The 26,274-nt window shown below is 38.1% G+C and overlaps 1 protein-coding gene across 3 annotated transcripts in view; it reads left to right on the top strand.

Moving 5' to 3' along the window:
• Window positions 1-26,274, top strand: part of LOC126381688 (serine/threonine-protein phosphatase 2A regulatory subunit B'' subunit delta-like) — a 237,631-nt gene that overhangs the window by 119,377 nt on the left and 91,980 nt on the right. For all 3 annotated transcript variants that reach the window (XR_007568925.1, XM_050031150.1, XM_050031157.1), the window contains exons 2-3: window positions 3,677-3,886; window positions 24,903-25,039. Coding sequence is in view for 2 of the 3 variants with exons in the window: in XM_050031150.1 (XP_049887107.1) it covers window positions 3,677-3,886; window positions 24,903-25,039 (347 nt within the window). In the remaining variant the exon portion in view is untranslated. The remainder of the gene's footprint in view (window positions 1-3,676; window positions 3,887-24,902; window positions 25,040-26,274) is intronic.

Here is a 26,274-nt window from a genome sequence, read left to right as displayed (position 1 = left end):
GATGATGAAGCTGAAATAAAAGGTATTATGAAGGTACTTACTTGTCTTCTTCGTATCCAAGATTACCTTCTTATAATTATACTTATGTTCTTTGCAATGTAACTTGAAATCCTGGTGAAACGATTTGCCAATTTGCGTTTTCGGTCAAGTCCTAGAAAGATAATTTTGCCGGTTATAGACACAAGAAAACTATAGCATACCGCACGAGTGCAAAGAAATACGTTCTTGTAACATTGTACAGAAAAAATACACTAAAACAAAAATGTTTCAATTGTGGAAAATCACCTGTTATTGAAGGTTATTACAATGTACGACACACGGACGATAAATCTCCGAAACTGCCTGCGCGACCGGTAAACGACTCCCAGTATTACGTTACTTTATCCACCTGCACATAATTGTCTCGTTGCGGAATGTCTACTTCTGCATAAACACATAAGGGGTGGGTGTAGGCAATGAATGAAAATTGATAACATAAAACATATCCCTGTAAAAGAAAAAACACACACACACACGCATACAGGGCTGATGCTAAGTTATGTTATATCTACTTCTTTCTCTCACTCTTCGTATATATTTATCTCTCTCTGGAGTTTTATTTTAAAAATCCTCATGTATAAAAATTAAAGAAATATATCTAAAAGGTTGCCCGGAAAAGATTGTTGCTTAGCAATAAAGCCGCCTATTGTACTTTATTTATTTTTGCCATGTGTAGTGATGTATCTGTTACCTTATATACCCTTCTGTTTTGAAGTTCCTTCGTCAATCAAGAACTACTTGATTGATGATTTTTATGTCTGCTTCTATCTAGAGAGATAGAGCAGGCAGAGAGGCAGTGGCGTCCCTCTTTCTTTCTGGCTGTCACTCCATCTCTGCTTCTCCCTCTGCCTCCATCCCACTTTCGTGATTATAAAAACTAATTAGGACACTTTACCTTAAACCTGTTTTACATTTTATTGAGTCTCATTTTTCTTCAAAAACAACGAAAATGATAAAATGTAACACCTTACAAGACGTAACTTGGTAAAAAGCCCTCGAAGGATTGAGTTGTGAAAGTGATAGCGAATAACATTTCCCTGAGTCAACTCCTACCCTCGGGGATAGTAAATAATCATTTTCGGGAAGAATTACGTCTAAAGAATTCTACTAACGCCTACCTGGTTACTGTGTAGGTAGTTATTATGTTACGCAGGCTTGAAAACATAATTGAAGGTTGTATTTTTATTCCTTCTGTTTTTTTCTTTGACGTGACTTATTGTAGCTTACAAAATTTAAGACAACAGGCTTGAATGTGTAAGTGATTCACCATTACCCCATTTACTGGAGTAAATTTATGTAAGTATGTATGTCTTGTAAGTAATAACTTTACGAATGCCAAGCTTTTCTCTGGAAGAGCTCTTGAAGTAGTTCCAGAGCCCTCAAACGTACCTATGCCTCAGTCGCAGTAGCCTACGTGTATAAGGACCGTATGGACATAATTTGGCCAAAAATATAGGGTGTTAGTCACATCGTAATGAAAACTTTGAGGGATGATTTAGGCCATGATTCTGAGGTGTTATCAAGTGGAATTTTCCAACACAAAAGTATAGAATTGAAAATAATTTAAAAAAACACAAAAAGAAGCATGAATTTTGCGACGAAAAATTCCCCTTGATATCAACTCAGAATCAGTCGACTCAGGTCGGGATCATCACCCTTAGTATTCGTTACGATGTCACTACCGCCCTGTACCTATATACGTTTGAATTCCATTGCCTGGATTGACTACGAATATCTACTACTATTTTTCGTCGAATGTCGTATAACTAAAGTATGTGGCGGTCAGAATGCGCACGAATATAAAATAACCCTCCTTTTTGCTTCGCCGCAGTCGGGTAAAAATACTAGTTATTTCCTTATAAGTAATGTTATCGCTATACAATCGGTTTTACTGTAAAATAATCGTTTCGCGGGTGTCCATTGGACAGCATTGGCTGACACGATAACTTATCTATTCTAGCTGTTTATAAAATGACACATACCTATTTAAGAATAGTTTCACGGTTCCATCATAATAATAACCCTTACAAGTGCTTTAAAAAGGGTGAAGGTTTCCCTTCCGTTCGGGCCATGTGTGTTTGGACCAAAGTGGACCAAAGATTGTCAGCTTTAACATTCACCATTAATCTACTTGGGCATCGCATGCAGGTTTCTCTCCTATTCTTTTATATCCTTAAATTGTTATAATGGCGGGTTTATCAACATATGTATCTGATCTGTTTAATAACCATGGTCTGGTGCTTAAAGCGTTGGGCTCACGGTCTGTAGGTCCGGGTTTAATTACCGAAGGGGACATTGTCGAAATCATTTTGTGAAACTAACCTTTGTTTGGCTAAGACATTGCAGGCTTAATTCATCTGATTGTCATAAAAAAAACAATATTGCAATTTGACATTTGCGCATATAAAAGTAAGTGCGCAATGCACACAAATGTCAAATAGCAATATTGTTTTTTTTTTAGATGAATTGCTTCTATGTGACCTTTTTAACCCTCCCGTTCCCAGCTGTGGAACGTATATTTACTATAGTCTATTTATGTTATGTATACGAGGTATACAATTATTTCGTGTACTTATTATTACCTTTAATATTAATAAATATTAAATAAAAACAATCCATACAGGTATCAGGTTTATGTAGGAATGGTAGAATGTAATTTCAGGCGATAATTGCTAACGGTGCCAAGTTTCATCAGATCGTCTATTCAGGCGTGATGATATAATAAACATCCTTGTACACGTGTCACATAATATTAGTACGACATGAAGTGATTGTTCGCAAAACATATGACGATATAAATATCTTCTTCTTCTATCGTGTGGGTTGTGAGGTGAATTACCAACCTCATCAACCCTGGCGTCAGAGTTATTATTGAGCCGCCAAAGGCCCCTGACATGGCTCATGTAACGACTACTTACTTCCATCAGTAAGTAGTTCCCGGGACCAACGACTTAACGTGCCTTCCGAAGCACGGATCATCTTACTTTTCGGACAATCAGGTGATCAGCCTGTAATGTCCTAACCAAACAAGAGATCACAAAGTAATTTTTGTGATATGTCCCCACTTGAGAAGTAGACCCCTGGCGCCGGAGGGCGGGATTCGAACCCGGGACCTCCGGATCGTGAGCCCAACGCTCAACCACTATACCACGGAGGTCGTTGATATGAATATAATAATGGTAGACAATCAAGATTATAACATTACATATTATTTTTAAAAACATCAATACGTGTCTATGGAACTTCTACGAAACGACGAGTTATGACGTTTAACTCTATGTTAGTTACATGGGGAACCAATACTGTGCGGCAGGTCGCTAATTGGGTAGTTTCTTATGTCAAAGATAAATTATGAAATTCTTATTACTAAATAAAGGCAGATCTAAAGGTGACAAAAAACGTTTTCTGTTTTCTATTTAACTTATTTATTAATTATAATAAAGATAAAATTAATAATAAGTGCGACATTTTAGTACGGTTTTCTATGACGTCACAGGTTGCTTTTTCGTACAAACAGTAAATTCGTGTTATGACGTTTAGTAAAAAGTAACTGATTTGATTAGTTGGAAACTACACTACTAAAACAAAATAACATTGAAGTCTATCTAACCAATCGTGTTTGTTCTGTTTCCCGCAGAGTTATGCCGCGTCGACGCCGCCGAAGCCATCGTCGGCGCCCCCCCACACCACGCTGCAGCGGACGGTGCGGGGGGCGGCTAACAGTGGTGCGCCCGCGCGGGTCATCCCTCGCTTCTATTACCCCAAGGGCCGACCACCGCCGGCGCACCAGCAGGACCACGCGGTGCACAAAGTGCAGTCCGCCTTCGCTACCTTTCCTAATAGCCAGGTAAGACTGTTTTTAAAAAAGTATTTTAGAAGTTAATACTTCTTGTTCATACACTTTGAATAGTATATTTACATAACGAACGTCACATCCGCCTAAAACTACTGCAGCTTCTCACAACTTGTATAAGTAGTCGGTTAATATTTTATACTTACACTACGCAAGTAGGATTACGTAGTATAACTACATTACTTATTATTCTGAAATGAATGCAAAGAATGTTCATCATCATCACTAATTTAAGAGCTACACCCTTGTCGGTGTAGCATTCCTCTCCATACTATGTACTGTTTGGGGAAAAATAGGGTAGTGGTTTCCTTCTTGCCTTCTGCCCCGCAGTACTCTGTCTGACGCGAGTGGGATGGCGCCTAGAGTAGTCTTATTTCAAAGCCGTACCTACTAGGACTCCTGTCCTCCGCCTCTGAATAGGATACAGTCCCTGTGACTTGCCCCTTCCGTCCTGCATTGCTGTACCTTCGCGCTTATCTCCATCTCTGCAACCGTTGACGTCTTCACCCGTATCCCTGGGCAAGAATATTATGACGCCATAATAAAAAACACCCCCTATCTCTTCTTCTATCGTATGGGTTGTAAGGTGCAACCTAAAAAGGACCAATCTCATCTACCCTACTACCCTACTACACTACTACCCTACTACACTAAGCACTTACGGAACTAATAGAAAAGGAAATAGATAAATAAAGGAACATTCAGGATTATCACAAAGACTTTTCAACAATAGATAGATAAATATTTCTGTTTCTATTCAAAATACAAACACACTGTAATCTGTACAGTATGAATCCATAATAGTACCTAGAAACTTTACCCTCTAAGCGGGTAATAAAGTTTTGGTACTAAAATATAGCTTATACCATTTTATAACATATTATACGTCTTTATTTAGAACTCTTTTTATTAGCAACAGATCCAATAAATTTCAAAAATGATTTATATATATAGAATATTATCCGAAAAGTTATACTGTACTTATAAGAGTTTGGTTTTTCATGTGGTTCGAACTCCTAGAAAGAATATAAGTAAGTACATGAGATACGATATTAACTATCCAAATCAGTTACTTTTTACTAAACGTCAAAACAGGAAATTACTATGGAATTTGTATGAAAAAGCAGCCTGTGACGTCATAGAAAAACGTGGCGAAATGTCGCACTTATTATTATATTTTTTATGTTAAAAATCATAAATAAGTTAAATAGAAAACGTTTTTTGTCACCTTCAGATCTGTCTTTATTTACTTAGTAATCAGAATTTCGTCTTTTATCTTGGACCTAGAAAACTATCCAATTCTTAAAAGATTTTCTTTTATAAGAAGAAAAGACGTAAATGTAATTGCGTGTAGCAAAGTAAAAATACATCGCTTGGTTTGTCTTAATGCTTGAGATAAATCGCGACAAAAACGTCTTATTTTCTGTGTGGGAAACAAGAAAACGTCCCTTTAATACGTGGTTTTGACAAATATGACCAATGTATCACCGGCTGGGCTTCAATACGGGTCGCAAAAACAATCGCAGAGTTGGGCCCCTTCCAAATTTGGCCATATTGCCGGCGGGATATGAAACGAAGGTCAGCGAAGATTGATATTCAAAATTGGATATGATTTTCAACGTTGAAACCAGCTAACATCAACTATCATGCCGTCTATACATGTTTTGGGTTTCAATCTACGTATTTATTATCTACTTACATTTGTAACCTTCTAGGTTTTCATGTCATGATTGTTACCTATTGTGTGCACCTTTTATATAAATAAATAAACCCACAGAATAATAAATAAGAGAGCAAAAATAAATTACAATTGAAATTGAAAAACGTCAGAAACAGGAGTCGAAGCCATTTTCAATCTTAAGTAGTTATTGGAATTGTTCTTGGAAAGATTTTTGCGTTCTGAAACGAATATGAAAAGTATAATGCTGACAATTTGCGAGAAAACATTTATTTCATTATATTTTCCTTCTGAGTGGATATGGTGTACACAAAATCGAACTCGTAAGTATTTTCCTTAAAATATTGGTACCTAGTTATGGAAAATAGCTGATTTAATGAAAAAGGATTCATTCCGCCCACTTGTCTAGACTTCCTCAGCTTATGAGAATACTCGTCGACCTTCTGTTGATACGATAATATAATTGAAATATTCGACAATAGCGAGATTCTTTCATAATATCCAACAAGCCTTCTAGCCCTCATATTGGGGACGAACTTGGTCGACTACTATCATATCGACACCAGAAAATAGTTTGCAGCCAAATTTGGTACTGAGGTCTTAAGATGAAATGCATGGTGACAGCTTAACAGCCCTTTGTCCTTCGTCCGTCTCATGCTGGAGAGGACATAATCAGAAAAAGAAGACCGTCGCTTATAGACATTTGCAGCACTCATGTGTTGCCGACTTTGTAGAGCCTTTTCCACTCCTTTTTTAATGCAATCCCCATATTATATAACATGAACGGAAAGATAAGCAGCTGAACGCGTTTTTTATAATGTAATTATGTTCATCACTTCCACCCCAGCAGAGAAAGAATACAATTCAGGTAAACAAGAATTAATCAAAGTTTAGATTACACTGTCAACTTAGGCTTTAACAGCCTAAGCATCGTCGGCTCATCTTTAGGATTATGGATAATGCTGTCGTAATCTTTATTAAGCTTGTTTCATTTCATGAAGAATTTCATAGGTAGTAAGTATGGATTGTTTAAAATGTTGCAAGTTTTAATAGACTGTAGCTTTAAGACGTTCATAGTCGTAAAACTGTATAAATAGACGCACTTCTTTAGCTGTATGTTTTGTTGTCAAGTCTCAAATGTATTTCTTTTTATTTACAAGTCAAATAAGCGCACGGAATCTTGGCGTAAATCTGCTAAGAGCAGCTTTCGCCCTATTTCGCATCACATCTATCACTTGAACCGTCTTAGCAGGCTGGGACAGGCACGGATCGAGAACCAGATAACGATGTCATTATCACGTTATAAGTATATTTTACAATATCGATAGGTTCTTATTTGTCTCTTCGTTTGGCTCTAAACCTACTTCTACTTAATTATACAAAAATGTACTGACTACTGTGTATGTGTGACGAACAGAAGAACGTTACAGAAGTAGTGTTTGATACTACTATCTCTTCTTCTTCTATTCATCTGTGTGTATCTATCAAAGTATGATTCCCAATTAATTACACTCTTGTTGATAATGTTCCCACTGTGAACAATGTACGTGCTTTTAATACCAACGCATATCCGAATACAATACAAACAAATGCTAATTTCCATGTTCATCAAATATTATATTTATCAGAATTTGAATTCAGAACGAAGTACTTTATTGTTGGGAATAAAGTTAGTAGCAACAATAGCAACAAAACAACAATAAAGTTAGTAGTTCCGAATTAAAATTCCACTATAAATAAAGTATCGTCCACGCGCCGCGGTCCATTGATTTAAAATTCGGATCTAAATTAAACCTTTAAATATATCAAATTTACAAAATAACCGTGCCCCAAATAGTCTTTCTATTGTGTAAAATATTGATGCACATCAAACTCGCCGACCTCAAAATCCGTGTCTGAGCACGGGCGATGCAGCTTGGCTTGATGCCAATGAGCGCGTAGCAACGCCTGTTCTGCAATGCCATGCTGATCGACAGCATCAAATTCAATCACCAATGACACACAGACACACGATTGCAGTACTAAATCTGAACATATTGCTTCGATATTATATTGCAGCGATTGCAAAGCTTGTGAATTGAAATCAATGTCTTGATTCCGTGCGCATCGAACTTTTCAAAACTCAAATCCAATAGGAACTTACACACTACTATACTTAAATCTATTAGATATAAAGCGGTTTATATTTCTTTTAATACACTATCCGACTTATCCGTTCTATAACGTTTATCCGTCGTCCGTTTATATCGAATTATGATACCGGTTTTCAGTATCAATTCCCTGAAAGGTTTAGATGGACAATGTAGCTTCCAATAAGCACGAGATAAGGTATTTTTTACAGTTACAATGGCTTTATATCGGGTGGGAGTGTAAGTAATAATATTTTTTATATTTTGTTAAAACACGTATTTCCCATTTCTAAACTGAATTAAACTTATAGGTCTCCACAAAACTCTAGTTTTAAATAGGAATTTCCTAGTTTTAAAAAACCTTTTCTGCCTACTAGTACACTCGTAGATACATACATACATACACTTACGCCCGTAATCCCTAATGGGGTGGGCAGAGCCACAAGTAATCAAAGACAACTTGCAGCCACTGTTGATACGAAGTCCAAAGATGGATATGATGAACCTTATGGTGATAAGGGATCAGCCTATCGCCCATAACATTAGTCCATCATGTTAGAGGACACTCGTACTCGACGTACTCGTCCTCTCGGTCGAGAGGTTACTCGTAGATGTAAGTAACTATAATATCAGTTTCCTGTCTTAGGTTAATCTAGACAATTCATCGGCCTATTTTAGGGAGTTACTGAAGCATTGCACATTATTGTGTTCTAGAATATTCTCATCAAATCGCATCGGTACGGTTCCCTATTATTACTGCTCATTCAAACACATAATGTCATTCCGCCCTTCGCGGTCCAACGAGTCCACCAATTGTAGGCTTCCCTTTGTCGTTTTACGGTTATTCGACGAAGAAAAAATACGATCCGAAGAAGAATTAGGAAATGGTATTTTGAGGTTTTAAACAATACATCTACCAAGTGTATATTCCCTCTCCGTTCTTCAATTTCAAAAGATATAATACCTGTAGAAAGAAATACTCGTATCTAAAGATATAGAAGGGAATGTTATATAAATTGGTTTGGACACGTAGAGCGGATGAAGAATATAATAGGATTACGAAAGCGGTATATAAAGCGATGGTAGATGGTAGGGTTGGCAGAGAAAGACCTAGAAGGACGTACATTGACCAAATTGGAGATGTCCTTAAAAAAGGTTCAGTACGATCTACTCTGAACCAGAGTGCGTGTATGAAACGATTAATAAATGTGGAGGAAGTAAGAGAAGTGTCTCAGGATCGAAGCCAAATTTTGTATGTATGTGTATGTAAAGATGTATTACAGATATGCAATGAGTATAATATAGTACTGACGAAATTATAACGATGCTATACATCATTACATTAGTGTTTCTTGATTAATTATTGTAGTTTAACACTTGTCACTATAACACACTTTATTGCAGTTTTTAGTAACTTTTTGTAGATTTATCTCAACTGGTAATTTACTACTTGGCACTAAAATAAACGAGATGAATGTGACTACTTAAAATATATATTTAGTATCATATTTTAAACTTGTAGATAAGTGACAAATAGAAAGATATTTTTGCAACAAATTAAATTACATAACTGGAAATAAAAACACATTTAAGCCATAGGCTAAAATTGTTTATATGCCAAACAAGTGCATTTGGCGCCGCCGCAACCATTGTCTCACACTTCATAAACCGCTTTAGAAGCATTGGCCCACATTCCATTCTGCCAATACGACATAGGATGCTGGCAACAAAATCTATTTCACTTTTCTTTCATTCAGCTTCTTGAAATAAAAATGTATTTTAATAACCATTAAAATGTGGTGTGGCTGAAATTAAAAACTCTCGTAAATTCGTTTGCTAACAGAAAGCTCGGTGATGTGTTGGTACTTAGTTCATCTTGCGATGGATGTACCTCTGACTAACCCAAGTGAGTTGGTCAGTCATGTCAGTTAGTCAATAAAATAGGGATTTTCGGACATTCATATCTTGTGAACATTAAATACTTATTTATTGATATTTGGAATTTGGGATGAGTAAGTGGTTTGACTTACTAGATAATGGAAAATTGCATGTGTGTAGGTCAAATAGATTTTAAATTATGGAGGTCGAATGTGACTCGAAATGGTTCGTGTAACTCAACATAATATAACATAGCATCCCGCCTGCATCCGGAAGGGTTAGGCATAGGTGCATAGTATATACATCCACTTCTCGTCGCTTAAGTTTATGTTCTATGTAACAGGGGGTAAGCCTATTGCCATTAAACGGGCACAAATCCTGGAAACCACGTGATATCAATTATCTATGGTCCAAATATGAATTCAAACTTACAAAGTCGAATTCATTTTTTAATGAACTTAACCCCAACCACCCGTTTGCTCCGCGAACTTGGCTAACGCACCGCCGCACCACCGCACCGCAGCGCAGTGCACTGCAAGGCTGCGGCACGTTGCTTGGTTGCACGTTGAATTGCGGAATGGAATGAGAAATTCGAAATTTAAAATGATTGACGGCAAGAAGGAAAGGCCAGTATGTACAGAGATTGTACTCTGCTACAAGGCATAACATGCGAGAAACAGATGTTAAAGAACATTTTGTTCATCTCCCACACTGTTTTATAGAATAATCACCAGTAATTAGTAGGATTAATTAATAGCGATGCTATCTTGGTTGAACGGAGGCCATTGTACAAAAACCACAATAAATAACATCAGAAAATTACTCTCAGAGGCAATAAAGATAAGCTCGTAGTATTTTGGGAGGTCTTTGAAATTGAAGATAGGGTAAATATAGAATAACAGAATTATAATAATAAGTATGTACCTACTACTAAATCTCTCACTGGTAATGCATGAAAGAAAAAAGACTTGAAGAAAAAAAACTTTTTAATTTTATACAAGAATTGGTTACTCTCCTAGGTAAAAGATCACCCCTAGTATCATACCGTTTTTCACAGGGTCCGCTTACCTAACCTAAAAGATTTGACAGCCCCTCCAACCCGGGAAAGGAAAACCCCTGGGTCAAAGATAAATTATGAAATTCTGATTACTAAATAAAAACAGATCTAGAGGTGATAAAAAACTTTTCTTTTTTTCTTATTAACTTATTTATGAATTTTAATTAAGAAAAATGTAATAATAAGTGCGACATTTCGTTACGTTTTTCTATGACGGCACAGGTCAGGTATTTTATACAAATTCTATAGCAATTTCGTGTTTTGGCGTTTAGTAAAAAGTAACTGATTTGACTAGTGAAACTAGCCTATTCTGCAACAAGTTTGTCTCGAGTCACTTAAAGAAAACTGACAAATGGAAACTGCTCTGCTGAATGGAGACCTTTAATTGGTAACATACTGTACATATAGTTAGTAATTTATGCTTTTCTCATAAAACGTAAATACCAGAGATTCGTGCTCACCGGAGTATCTTCAATTATGTTGCCCTCTATAACTTGATAAAGGCTTCTAGAGCTTTCCATTTTCCGATCTATAATGTTAATAGTCTGGAGGAAATTTACGAAATAATTAGGTACTTGTTTAAGTACATACCTTTTTACATCCGGAGCAATCTTTCTATATTCCTCTGTGTTATCGCACGCAAGCAGGAATGTCACAGGATATCCTTTTCCTGTTACCGTGCTCTTAATTACACTGGCAACATAGGCAGTTTCTTCAAATAATATTCATCCATAAACATAATAAGCTCTACCACACTTTATCAGAAATTCAAATTTCCCTCTTTTAGAATGTAAATTTTGTAAAATACGTAAGTACGAGGTTTCGCCAATTTTCCTTTAAGCAATTTCAACAGAAAAACAAGTAATTTTCGAGGCTGAGATGACAGACAAAGTCGTGGAGGTCAAATTAAAGTGAAGTCTTATAAATGTTACTGGTGCAGATTGGTAGAGAATATAGTTCATACCTACGGAAACAAACTTAGCCTTTTTTTTATTTGTATTTGTGATGTCATTATTGGATTACTTCTAATAAATATTCAACATGTCCTACCTACCCAACTTTGTGAAGTAAGTTACTTAATCGTAATAACTTTTTTCTCTACTATTTTAAAACATTAACAGCCAAACAGACTTACAGGTTGGTTGGTTACATAACATAAACCTATAATTCACCAAAACTTGTAAAATTGAAAACTCTGACAGCGCATACGACGCGGAAGAATTTCGATTTGCTGGCACCTTTACTTGGTACGATCTGGAGATGCAAGTGATATTAGTTTCATTATGTTCTTTTTAAACGAGGCACTGTATTCGAGGAGCATGTCTCTATATGGAGTTCACTTTAATTGCTTCACCGTTCTCGTTTGTATGATTCTTTTACAAGTATCGTTGAAAATGGAATATATTTCTTTATAATCGGAATTTATACGTTTTCTTTGTTAGTTTAGTACCAAGACTTACTTGTGAGTCGCCGTTTCCTTGTGCTAAATCATAATGTTTTTAATAAGTTGCCTAGTACAACAGATTTTTTATTGAAAAGTAAAATAACTCGTAATAACAAAAAACGAAAGTTAGTAGGTAGGTCCTCACTTTCTGCTTGATTGTAAGTTGCAACAAACGTATCTTTCGAGTACTTAAGCTTCATAATCTTGTTTCTTTTTATTGGCCGTGTAGGTACACGGCCAACAAAAATTCCGGCCAAGTAGTTAATGCCATCTGCGGCAAATCTACAATAAGTCACGTCAAAAAAAAAGGCCAACAAAAAGATGGTAGGTAGGTACAAGCTATTTTCCAACTAGTCAAATTACTTAGTTACTTTTTACTAAACGTCAAAACACGAAATGAATAAAAAATGAATTTGAATTTGTATGAAATTAAAAGCACTATGACGTCTTAGAAAAACGTCACTTATTATTACGTTTTTCTTGATTACAATTGATAAATAAGTTAAATAGATAAAAGAAAACAGTTTTAGTCACATTTAGATCTCTTTATTTAGTAATCAGAATTTCATAATTTATCTGGAACCTAGTACAAAACCCAATTGCGGATTTATCTTGATTGTGTTCAATCAAAGTCTGTGGTCTGTGGGTCACATTGTCGCTGCGAGGACGTGGGAGCTCTCTCACGGATATTACAAAACAAAAACAAATTATAATGCAAATAACGTCCTCATGCCACTATTGTTACGCCGTCAGGAAATAGACGCATAATTCAGTATTTTATTGAATTATGCCTGTGTGAATGCGATTTTTTATGGCGAATGTAAGTAGTTAGTACTTATAAAGTTTGGTGTCTGTTTAGTAACTTGGAAGTAAGCATTCCTACTTCCGTGTGGAACTTATCTAATTCGTTTTATATACGCACGTAAACTCACGCCTATTTCCCACCAGGGTAAGCAGAGAGAGAATTCCTTTTGCTTCGATCCTGACATAGGTACTCCTCTTGCTTCCGCCACATTCATCAGTCGTTTCATACACGCACGCCAGAGTAGATCGTACTGAATTTTTCTAAGGACATCTCCAATTTGGTTTTGGTTTTATTGGGTTTGAAGTTATAAGAAGTTCGTATATCTAATCATGTACATTACAATCCTTTCGCACTAATATATTTGTCATTTAGGGAGATTTATACTTCAATTGATGTATAATATGTTACTATACTATATGTTACACAAAAAAAAAAGTTTTCATCTCGAGCTCCTCCGTGCTTCGGAAGGCACGTTAAGCCGTTGGTCCCGGCTGCATTAGCAGTCGTTAATAACCACCAATCCGCACTGGGCCCGCGTGGTGGTTTAAGGCCCGATCTCCCTATCCATCCATAGGGAAGGCCCGTGCCCCAGCAGTGGGGACGTTAATGGGCTGATGATGATGATGTTACTATAGTAATATATTCAATTTGTCTTAGAAGTTAATGTGACATGGTATCAAAGTGTTTATATACATAGTTCGCCACTTCTAAGAACTACACTACTTGTAAGTATACGACGTATATAAAGCCTAAGAATGTTGGCGAATGCATTATTTTATCCAACAAAGGCAGTTACTGTGTGGATATAACAACCTGTGTAATATTTATGTGCTCCGAATAAGGCTCGGTGTGGGAGTCTGCGACTAAAACAATCCAGTCAGATTCCACACTCCTAACGCAATCGCTATGGCGCAAACGTCGATCTACTTAATTGTAATTTTATGCACTTTCTTTATAAACTACAGTTTTGACCAAGTGAATATCACCCGCGGACAATCGAATAATAACTATAAAAAGTGCTGGTTTCGAACTTGCGACCTCACAGCGAGAGTTAGTTCATCCAACTGGACTATACTACGGCTCTTTCGCTATTCCTAGTTGGTTCCCAGATTTTCTTCCCATCTTCTTACTTGTATAGCGTATTTTGTTTCATAAAATTCATAATGCGGTATGACATTATTTACTACACAGGGAGTTAGTGACATCGTAACGAAAACTTTGAGGGATGATTCAGACCATGATTTTAAATTGATATGAAGTGGAATTTTCCGTCACAAAAGTATGGAAAAAATATAAAAAATACATATTTTTTTTATGAATTTTCCGATAGAAATTTCCACTTGATATCAACTCATGATCGTGGTCTGAATCATCCCCCTTAGTATTCGTTATGATGTCAATAACACCCTGTATAATTATGTAATAAAGCAAAAGGTCACTGACCCAGTCGCCACAAATTTTCAAAAACTACAAGTGCAAGGACTCTCAAATTTTGCATGGGGGTTCATTTTAGGACGTAGGTGCTCACTGAGACGGGATTTTGCGAAATTCGACCCCTAAAGACGTAAAAGTGGTGTATAGAATTTCTATAATTGCACTCCAAAAAAATTAATTGATTGATTGATTGAAATTTTTCAATGGATTGTTTTTTAATTGATTGTTTTATTTTTAATTGATTAGTAGGATTTCACGCGAACGAAATCGCGAGTAAAAGCAAGTTTATTATAAAATTAAGTAGGTACTTACTGATGTACGTTATGTATATGTATAATAATGATAGTAGGTAGGTATATAAAGTCTTGCACCATAGTGGTTCGGCTATCGGAAGTGCACTTTGGTTTCAAAGAGCGACTTGTATCAGCCGAGCCCGCGACCTCTTTCTTCATTCACCACAATTTGGGTCAATCGCTCTTCCATGCCGCTACTAATAATAATGGACTTGTACGTTATATTAGGAACACGAATTTGTTTCTTTGCATATCAGTTTAATATTTATATCGACCATTTGCAGGAATGATAATTGGATTCCTGTGGTGGTACTTAGTACAGGATTCATGTCAAGTTATTACAATATAGTTGATGTCAAATTATTTATTGTAAGTACCTACCTACCTTAATAACGTGTGGGAGATCCATGGCCGTCTACTTCTTTCAGTATATTATTTATCAGTATGTCTATCAGGGATATAGAGAGGGATATATCAGAGACGCGTTAGGTTCTAAAAGCTGTATTTGATAGTCTTCTAAGGGAGAAAGAACACGGAATTGCTTCAATTCATCTAAAAAAGCAATATTGCAATATGACATTTGCGCATATAAACTGCGCAGTCAACAAATGTCAAATAGCAATTATGCTTTCTTAGATGAATTGCTTCGATGTGGCTTTTTAACTCCCCTGGTTCTTATATCTATTGTTATGTGGATTGTGTCGGCGATACGGCTCACCATCACACGTTGGTCTAACAGAAAGCTCGGTGAGGTGTGAGTACATGGTTGACCTTGCGATGGATATACCTCTGACTACCCCAATTGGGATATATTCCTGAGCTTATGTTATGTGGTGTCTAAAGAGTCGTGTGTCAAAAGTGTCAAAAGCGGACCAAAAGTGTCTTTAGTTTAAATATGCGGTAAACGTTGCGACAGCTTCAGACCGCGTTTAAACCATTTAAACAGTTAACTTTCTCTCAACTCGGAGAGATAGGTAATTATAAATTTTACCTATACGTTTGTTTTCTGTGGTGTATGCATGCTAAACATTTTCAGTCATTTTAAGTCAACATCTTGAACTAAACTGCTCACTCAGTGCGGAAACTCGTCTAGGTACCTATACTCTTAACACCTGATGGCTTGGCGCCACACCACAAAAGTTTTTTTTTGACGTGACTTATTGTAGATTTGCCGCAGATGCCATTACCTACTTGGCTGGACAAATAGGGAGCGCTGAAGGCTCTTACCCGGTACAAAGTTTAAGACAATAGGCCTGAGGGTGTCCAGTTACGCTGGATATTGCAGTCTACATTTTCGTAGTTTTGACAGTTCGGCAACGTAGATAAATGCGGGGTGAACGCCGCAACGCATGGAAATCCACCCTGAATTTAAATTAGGACATTATTTTGTGTGCTACAAGTTGCAATGTCTCGCGTCCTACACATTTATCCATTTGCAAATTGAGATAATGTCCTCGAATTCGGCGGTACACACATACAAACGCTTGTATTTCCACTTCTATGTGTAGAACGGCGATAAATAAGCAAAAGTGGTGATACGGTACCAAAGCGTGATGCGAATCTGAATTGCTACAAATCTTTTCCTACCTATTCCTGTATCAATTTGAAATCCAAATGCGATAGGTACCTATATTGCTCGTAAAGTGCTTTTCGCGTGACATGAGGATAATATTAAGAGCTACATGGAACATTGATAGGTAATACATACTTATTTACTTAAGAAATGTTTATTTAGTTAGTACCTATCAATCAGTAGTCATCTTTTATATACTTAATACTAGCTTTAGCCCGCGACTTCGTCCGCGTGGCGTGTTATAAAAGAGAGATCTTTGTGTGTGGGGGAGTGCATATCAAATTTCAAGCATCTAACTGTGCAGTTTAGATTTTTTCATACAAATGTTTTTTCCCGCTAACTCCCGTTTCCGTGGGAATTTTGCAATATCTTGTTGCAACTAAGCTTTAAGTTAACTAAGGTACCTGCATGCCAAATTTCAAGCGTCTAACTTAAAAGGATTTTCCCGCTAATTCCCGTTCCCGTGGGAATTTCGGGAATTCCTTTCTTAGTGCACCTCTACGGTACCTAAGCTACGTCCCTTCCAAATTTCAAGTGCCTACGTTTAGCCGTTTAGGCTGTGCGTTGATATGTCAGTCAGTCAGTTTCTCCTTTTATATATTTAAGATTTAAAAGCGAAATACCACTCATTGATTAATCACGAAATCTCAGAAACTACAAGTGCTAAGAGTCAAATTTTGCATGGGGGTTCCTTTGGGGACGTAGGTGCTCACTATGACAAGATTTTCCGCAATTCAACCCCGAAGAGGGAAAAAGGGGTGGTAACGTTTGTATGAAACTAAGTCGCGGGTAGCAGCTAGTTACTTATATCATCATCATCAGCCCATTAACGTCCCCACTGCTGGGGCACGGGCCTTCCCTATGGACGGATAGGGAGATCGGGCCTTAAACCATCACGCGGGCCCAGTGCGGATTGATGGTTATTAACGACTGGTAATGCAGCCGGGACCAACGGCTTAACGTGCCTTCCGAAGCACGGAGGAGTTCGAGATGAAAACTTTTTTTTTTGACCAATCCAATTATACGGATCACCACCTATCGCGTTGGTCTAACAGAAAGCTCGGTGAGGTGTAGTACTTAGTTCATCTTGATCGATGTACCTCTGACTACCCCAATTTGGGATATAGTCGTGAGATGTTAGATACAATTTATTATCCGAGTGTAATTTCCTTAGCTTATGTCGCTATCATTAACGAAAACGAAAAAAAAATTCTAGGACTTCAGTAAAACGCGTTGTTCTCATTAAGTCTAGAAAATTCCAGACACTCATCGTTACTAAGCTATTTAAGAGCAACTGGGTCAGTTCGCAGGGTAGGGCGGTACATTCCAGCTGGTTGGCGTTGTGGCAGATAATCTCAAAGATATCGCCCTGATTGGATGGAAAGCCGCTGGATTACTTACTTTGGGAGCTAACAAGCTAGAGACGATGTTAGAAGATCGCTGATAAACTTGGGTCTTTCTTTTTATCCACTGCGGCGAAGCAAAAATGATGGTTATGTGTTATGATCGCTATATATGTGTAGGTTTGTACCCTCCTAAGTTCTAAACTCATCATCACTAATTTAAGTGCCACGCTATTGTCGGTTTAGCATTCTCTATACATGTCTATCAAAGACCAATTCCTTCACTTCCTTATAAGACACGACATTCGCCTTCTCTTCAATCTGTTCCACGTAAGCTCTTCTTGGTTTTCCCCTTCCTCTCTTTCCTTGTAGCTTCCCTTCTATTGTGTGTTTGCTTGTATGAATTTCTTAGACGACGTCCTGAGCCGAGGTTCGCGCCCAACTGGGCACCCTCAGGCCTGTTGTCTTAAACGTTGTACCGGGTGAGAGTCTTCAGCGCTCCCCATCTGTCCGGCCAAGTAGTTCTTGTTTCATCTGCAGCAAATCTTCAATAAGTCACGTCAATAAAAGCCTGAATGAACTTCTAAACTACTTATCAGAATTTAAAAAAACCAGGCGTGAATCTGTCTGGTGTGGTCGCGCTCTATTTGAATGAACCAAAAACAAAGTAATAAAACCCCGTCGTGTGTGGCCGATAACTTCATGCTTACACAAGCATCACATACAATGCTACTTTTGCTATTTAATTACTCCATTGCACTAAGCATCTATAAATCGTTATTTTGTAGTCACTTGAATGGAAAATAGCAATTGACAGCGTAAATAGTGAAGTCTTTATTAAATACCGCGAATAGTAGAGCAGTGGTATCACTTTTAGATAAAAATCAATTACGAGGATTGTGTTCTTAATCAATTAATAGGTACAATTATTAGTCCAATAGGTCTTCTCGTTAATGTACCAAGAGTTTCTTCCTTCTAATAGAGCCGTGGTAGCTCAGTTGGTAGAACGCCTGCCTCTCACTTTGAAGTCGCAGGTTCGAATCCAGCACATGCCTAAACCAATGATTGCCGAATTTGTTTACGAATTCATGTTTGGATCATAAATTATTATCACAGATTCAGCGGTGAAGGAAAACATCGTATGTGGCCTAACCTGTATTGGGTCGGTTTTTCCTTCGCAGGTTGCAAGGTCAGACAGGCAGTACCTTCTGTAAAAAACCGGACCTGTCAAATCTTCAGGTCTTCTGTGAGAAACGGGATAATGCTAGGGACTTGTATAGTGAAACATTGATGCTGATTCTAGCAGATGTATTTTTCTTATCCGCAGAAAAAGAAAGGGACGGATGACTGACAGCTATAAATTTTAAAATGAATGAGTCAATGAAAAGATCACTTCCGACGGGAATCAAATCAAGACGAAAAAAGAAAAAAGAAGTCGAGAAAGTCGTAGAACAAATGTTGTTGTTTATGGTGTTAGCTATCTAGTCCTGCGAGCTTGTTGATGTTTAATAAATAACCCTGTATTATAGATAGGTAGTTGTAATAAAATTCTGCCCCGGGCTATTTGAAATTGAAAATCACACGCGCCTCGACCGCGTAATCCAATTTGACTTCAGCCAGAATGTTGCAAAATTTACAACGATTCTGCGCAAAAAGCTTTCCATTTGTTTTAAATTAACACAAAAATATGGAAACCTATATAACAAATAGATCCTACTTACCAACAGAGGTCCACTCAGATCATGTATCCTATACGGTTGTTAAAGCTTGAGCTATTGTTGTGCTAATTGTTTTTGGTTAAAAAGTTACGTCAATCCGTAGGCGTTAGTTCCCATAGCCTCGATCCGTTTAATGTACAAGTGTTGATTAAATAAGCACTCGATGTAGTTAGTACTTAAACAGAATAATAATTAGATATGGCAATTATAGATAGATAGATAGACAAAATCTTTATTTAAGTTTAAGACGTCTTAAATATAAAATGTAAGACTTAAAACTAAAAAGGGTACTAGCTCGGCTAATGTCGTATCCAACCACATGGGGGCAATACGACGCCGATTTTCAGCCAGACCCCAGGAGAACCTGAAACTGAACTGAATAAGAGACTATCCAGACAAAGTTCCTCAAAACCAGTATAGATGGCGCTATACAGATTTTCCTTCGTTTCACCTTCTAATTTCATGGATAAGAGACATAATATATGCATCTTTTATATCTCTTTTTTTTTATGTTTGTAGGTGCTTTTTATTACACCCAGGCATAATTACATATTCACACATTGTTATTCTGGTCAAAATAAAGACAAGCAATGGTCAGTTCAAGAGTACTCTAAATCGGCGAGCGTGCATATTCATGTTAGAAGAAGTATGTCAGAATCGTAGTAAATGGAATTCCGTGGCCTCTGCCTACCCTAACGGGAAATAGGCGAGATCTTATGTATGTATGTGTATATCAAGTTTTAAGTAAAGTAGACGATTATTAAAGTATAATATTATTCGCCATGTTGCGGCTGAAATAAATAAAATGAAATTAAAAGATTTCTTATCTACACCTAATATTAATTAAATTAGACGCTGGTGCTAATTCCTGTAAATACTATCTAATTTTATTTTAAGTTATATCTGTCATTTTCTTATCCGCCGAAAAGGAAAGGAACGGGTAATCGACAAGCATAAAATGAACACACGTCAATTTTAAGCACAAATCTAAAACAACCGTCTAAAAATTTTGCATTGGCCAATAACCCAACAGAATTAAGTTGACAGCACACGTCAACGAACAAACGGTTTGCATACAAGCGAGATACCTTTTTGATTCGCCCGAGTTATTGATTAATTTACTCATTCTTCCTAAAATTAAGAGCTGTCAATCATCCGTCCCTTTCCTTTTCGGCGGATAAAAAAATTACAGGTATAACTTAAAGTAAAATAAGGAGGTGTGTGCAGGAATCGGGGCCATTGTAAGGATAAGGTACAATAATTGCAATTTCCAAACATTTATTTCAACATCAGAAGATACCTAACTGTTCTGTCGTTAGTGAAGACGAATGTGTACGCACTAAGAACTCCCTTAGTGCTTTTAGTACACGTGTCTCCTAATAACAAGTACGATGCAAGTAAGTATTATTATAATAATATATACCTAAATACTTTCTAACATAATCGATTATAGGTAATAATTATAGTCAACTAAACAAGTTGTTTCTACGGCGGACAGTGTTGTCAAAGATATATAGTATGGCTGATATAAATAGGCTGGTCTGATGGAGTCTGACCCACTTCCTCGGTCGTCGACCCCGCGACTCCCGCTCTAGGGGAAAGGGAACGCACAAGATCCCAAATCCGGGAACTTTACTTGTAGGTACACTTATATACATACAGAAGAATTTCGATATAAAAATGAAGTTTAAAGAACGGCCGCTATTGATTTGGAACAGAACAGTTGATTAAAGAAAAGTTAAGAGATGGTACGGTAAGAAAAACTTTGGATCAAATAGAGCAGTAAAATAATTTACATTCGCTTTAGTCTAGTCACTTTATATTGAAGAGGTTTACAGAAAAAATATATGAACAAAATGTATCTGCTAAGACAATAGACGCAGAAGCAATACTAAAAGCAAGCAGTAGATGGTGGAGGGAGAAGAAGAAAAGAGAAAGATTATAATTGCTTCACTAAGCAGCAAGGGACCAAGCTATCAGGGTATTACTACAGGGTATTACTATACTCAGGGTATTACTATCAGGGTACTACAAGGTATTAGGCAAGAATGAAATGGTTCAGCCAAACTTGCAAAAGTAAACCCTAACCTAAGTGTCATTGACAGATAGATCGTAGGCAGAGATTACGTCGTAATATACTAGAGTGGTTTAATGAATTAAAGTAATTAATTAGACACCAGCAAACCTATTTAGCAGTTCAATGGATAGAATACTGCATTATTTTAGAACAGCTGGCTAAATTTTGTCAGAAGATTGATGTAAAATGTTGATGAAATACTTATTTTATACAAAGTATATGTATAAAATAAAGTATTAAAGTAAGTACCTAATACTTATGTAGACGTTTTTGGGACAACTTATCGTTTTTTCAAATTCAGATTCAACGCGTGTGTTAGGCTCCAGCCAGGCATACACGTATTTTAGGAAACAAAATTGATATTGAAGGCTATAAAACTGGAATCATTACATTATTTATCAATCGCTTAACTAAAGCAGCCATAACGCAGTCGGAAAAATGTTTAATCTTGTGAATGAAAGTAGGGTGAAGGTAAAGTGTAAGTACTTATACATATATTTTACGAGTCTGTGTGTTCACTTAGCTGCGATATTTTTACTCGACTGCCCGTGATATCTTTACTATTCGGAAGAATTTCGGAGAAATATTTTTTTGTTGCATACTCTTTAGTAGTATCATTTAAATTATGATGACTTCAGCACCAACCCGCCCAACCCGCAGTGGAGCAGCGTGGTGGAGTATGCTCCATACCCCCTCCGGTTGATTGAGGGGAGGCCTGTGCCCAGCAGTGGGACGTATATAGGCAGTTTATGACTTCAGCACCTAACACTCCTACTTTGGTCAGTGATAGAGACAGCGGCGCATTTAAGCATGCTACATAGGCTAGGGGCATGCACCACAATTGGGCACAATGAATAGAAAATTAGACCCAAATACCAAAAGTTAATACTTACCCGGTAATATGTAGTTATGGTTATGCTATGCTCGGTATTTTCCTGCTCGATCGAATCAGAAATGAGGAGATCCGCAGGAAAACTAAAGTCACCGACATAGCTTGGAGAATTGCAAAGCTGAAGTGGCAGTGGGCAGGACACATAGCGAGGAGAACCGATGGCCGATGGGGCGGAAAGGTTCTGGAATGGCGACCACGCGTCGGACGACGCTCAGTGGGTAGGCCCGCTACAAGGTGGACCGACGATCTGGTGAAGGTCGCGGGAAGCCGCTGGATGCGGGCAGCGCAGGGCCGATCGTCGTGGAGATCCTTGGGGGTGGCCTATGCCCAGCAGTGGGCGTCGTACGGCTGATGATGATGAATATGTAGTTCTGAGCAACGCAACGGTTTGTGATGCGCTTTTGAGTGACTATGTATTATAGTCACACATTTTCTAATCATTGTGTGTTCGTATTATGTATGAATGCTATTATAAGTAAACATTAGATTTCTATTACAATTTACGAGTTTCACGTATGCTTGTGTAATAAATCTTGTAAATAGTTTCATTCAAGAGGAGATATCCCGTCGAGTGATTTATCTGCGTATGAAACTTGTAGGGAAAAGGAGAAAGTCACGTGAAATGTTGTTGTTATCTATGGAATACTATTAATACGTGTTTGCTTGTACTCGATTCTATTAAACTACCATAATATTGTCATACATAGGTAGGTGCATAGGTAAACCTTTAAGGGTATATTGGGAAAGCAACTGACCTGATGAAAGTAGGGAAACAACCTAATATTGTTGCAACCTAATGAACTGAAAATTGATGTCTTGAAAAGAACAAATAGGTACCTACCTTTCTAACTGAAATAATAGTCCAAAATCTTGTACGTTTTTGAGAAGTAATACACATAGGTACCTACGCTTACGAGCACCTATTAATTTTACATAATGGAGGAGTTTCTTTTAATAACATGTTGATATCCTAAAGTTACCACCAAAATAATATTACTTCCAACAAAATACCGTGCCTTGAACATTTGCCATATTTCCACAAATCCTGGAAATCTCGGCGATTCAAAGCGACGGGTGCTTATTTACGCATCTCCCAGGTAAAGTTGTCCCTTTCTCACGTGTGTCATTGTGTAGACGTGAGAGAGAGTTGGCACGTCATAACGATTAGCGATCGCATTAGTACCGCTCTGTTGGCGTACGAACGTGGGGCGGCCCATTTTCCATAATAGCGGAAGTTGGGACGATGGCCCATGGGACGCGCGTGACCAAACTGACTGGACAGTTGAATGTACTCTTTTTGTGCCAAGACACCTTGCTACGTCGATGGAGTTGGTCGGAGTATGCCTTCCAAGCCGAAGCTTGCAATCGAAGGTTCCAATCCAATCTAGGTTGAGCTATTCTTCATGAACCATAAAGTTTCATTTTAATAATTATGGTTTTAACTTTACATTTAAGTAGTTTTGATTTTAATAATTTTAACTTTAATTTCATTATTATTTCAAAGTTTTTGATTGTAACTTTTAATTTTAAATTAACATTATGTAATTGTCATTTTTATATCTTAGGCGATTCACACACGGCACCGCGCACCGCCGCGGAGGACGGCGACGGTGAAGCGGATTTCGTAGCGGTGCTCCGCGCGCTGAGGCGGTTTACGCGCCTGTCCGCGCGGATGGATTTAACGCGGTTTTAGACAGTTTGATCACAGACACTGGCAATAATGGACGCTGAAGTGGTGGCAGCAATCTGGCTCTTGTGGAGTTATTTATGGCGTAGAAAGAAAAAAATAAGAAGATATTGGGTTCATCCATTTTTGCAAAGCAGAACTCGAAATGGGACATTCATATTATTCTATAAAAGTTTTTTCATGTTCCAAATAGCAGAGCGACTTTCAATCTCCGAAATAAACTTCTCGACATCGAAATCCATTTTTAAGTTACATTAACACGTCCTGCACTCACGACGATTCGCGCGGTTATGCGGTTCCTCGTGTGCTAGGCGCCGCCCATCCGCGCGGATGGCAGCGCGGAGGGGCGGTGGCGGCGAGAGCACCGCTTCACCGCGCGGTCGGGCGGTGTACGTGTGCGAGGCACCAACGGATTTCATATAGGCCAATGCGACATGAGAACCGCCTCACCGCCCACCGCGGCGGTGCGCGGCGCCGTGTGCAAATCGCCTTACAATGGCCCCGATTCCTGCAGACACCGCCTAATTTTATTTTAAGTTATATCCGTCATTTTCATATCCGTCGAAAAGGAAAGGGACGGATGATTCACAGCTCTTAATTTTAGGAAGAATGAGTAAATGAATGAATAACCCGGGCGAATCAAAAGGTACGTACCTGGTATGCAATCCGTTTGACGTGCTGTCTACTTAACTGTGTCGGGTTATTGACGGACGTAAAATTTTTAGACGGTTGGTTTAGATTTGTGCTTAAAATTTACGTGTGTTCCCTTTCCTTTTCGGCGGATAAGAAAATGACAGATATAACTTAAAATAAAATTAGATGGTATTTACAGGAATTAGCACCATTATGAGATAAATGGATTTTATTTTGATTTATTTTTTATTTTACCACACCAGGGTGACACCAGGGTAGGTGAGGCCGACATGTAACGTCATGTTATTAATAAAGTTCTGTATTCTGTATGAAAATAAATATTGATGGTGTCATCTGCCTTGTCCGCAGGTACCCAGAGAAAGCTTCAAGCACATCGTGAAGGCGTGCGAGTGTCCGCTGTACTGGAAGATGCCGCTATTCCTGACCACACAGCAGAGCCTACACGCCCCCGTTGACGGACACAAATTCATCGACTTCTGGCGAGAGTTAGTACCTATCTCACACTACCTACAACCTTGGCCTCACGATCCGAAAGTCCTGGGTTAGAATCCCGGTGGGGACATATCACAAAAATCCCCTTATGAGCCTTGGTTTGGTTAAGATATTATAGGCGGATCACCCGATCGCGAATGATTCTCGATTTTGTTTACGAATTCATGTTTGGATCATAAATGATTATCACGTGCTCAGCGGTGAAGGAAAACATCGTTAGGAAATCTACATTCCCGAGAAATGCGTTTTCGAGGGTATGTGACCTAACCTGTATTGGGTTGGTTTTCCCTTCGCGGGTTGGAAGGTTAGACAGGCAGCCGCTTCTGTAAAAAACCGGACCTGTTACATCTACAGGCTAGGTAATCGGACCCTGTGAAAAACCAAATAATACTAGGGAGATGATGATGATGACCCGATTGCGATTAGCCGGAAGTTAGATAAGTGCTTCAGAAAGCACGTTAAGCCGTTGGTCCCGGTCACTACTTACTATGTAGGAACGTATGTAAGTAGTGGGTACGTAATAACCTTGATACCAAGGGTTGCTGAAGCTGGCATCCACCTCATAACACACATTTTTTTTACCTTTGATGGGTTTGCTGTTGGCCCCAGACTTGCCCGAAGACATTGACGAGGCCTAAGATGGAGCTCGCTCGCTCAGAAGGTGCCTGTTCACTCTGGCCTTGAAAGTACCCGGGTTATATGCATTCTGAAATACAGAAGACAGCAGAGAACATGATAGAAGAAGACTACCTACATACGGATACCTAATGGGTAGGGCAAAGTCGCTTTTGATGCGAAGTCTTAAGATGTATATGAGCTGTATGGTGGCAGAAGATCAGCCCATTGCCCACGTATTAGTCTGTTATGTTAGACAGAAGATCGTTTTACAATGTCTCAACTTCCATAGTACAACTTCCTCTACTAAAAGCTGCTTCTGACATCAGAACATATGTTGCGTTGCCTGCCATACGTTTAAAATATTACTAAATTATAGCCCCATTTGCTTGGACGATAAAAGTGTAGGTAAATTAATAGTCCATATGTAATGAGTAATAAGACTCTTATACCCCAATGATTATTAAACTCAAACAATAATCATGACACCGTAGTACCTACTGAGATTGTTGCAAGTTCATTGACTTTAGGTAACAGCACAGAATAAGGAATAATACTACGTATAATAGAACGGCAACTCTCCGCCTCCCCACCAGCGTCTGAGCTCGGTTTA

Source organism: Pectinophora gossypiella, chromosome 3 (assembly GCF_024362695.1).
Source record: "Pectinophora gossypiella chromosome 3, ilPecGoss1.1, whole genome shotgun sequence".
Taxonomy (NCBI): Eukaryota; Metazoa; Arthropoda; class Insecta; order Lepidoptera; family Gelechiidae; genus Pectinophora; species Pectinophora gossypiella.
This window is presented reverse-complemented; position numbering and strand designations above follow the sequence as displayed.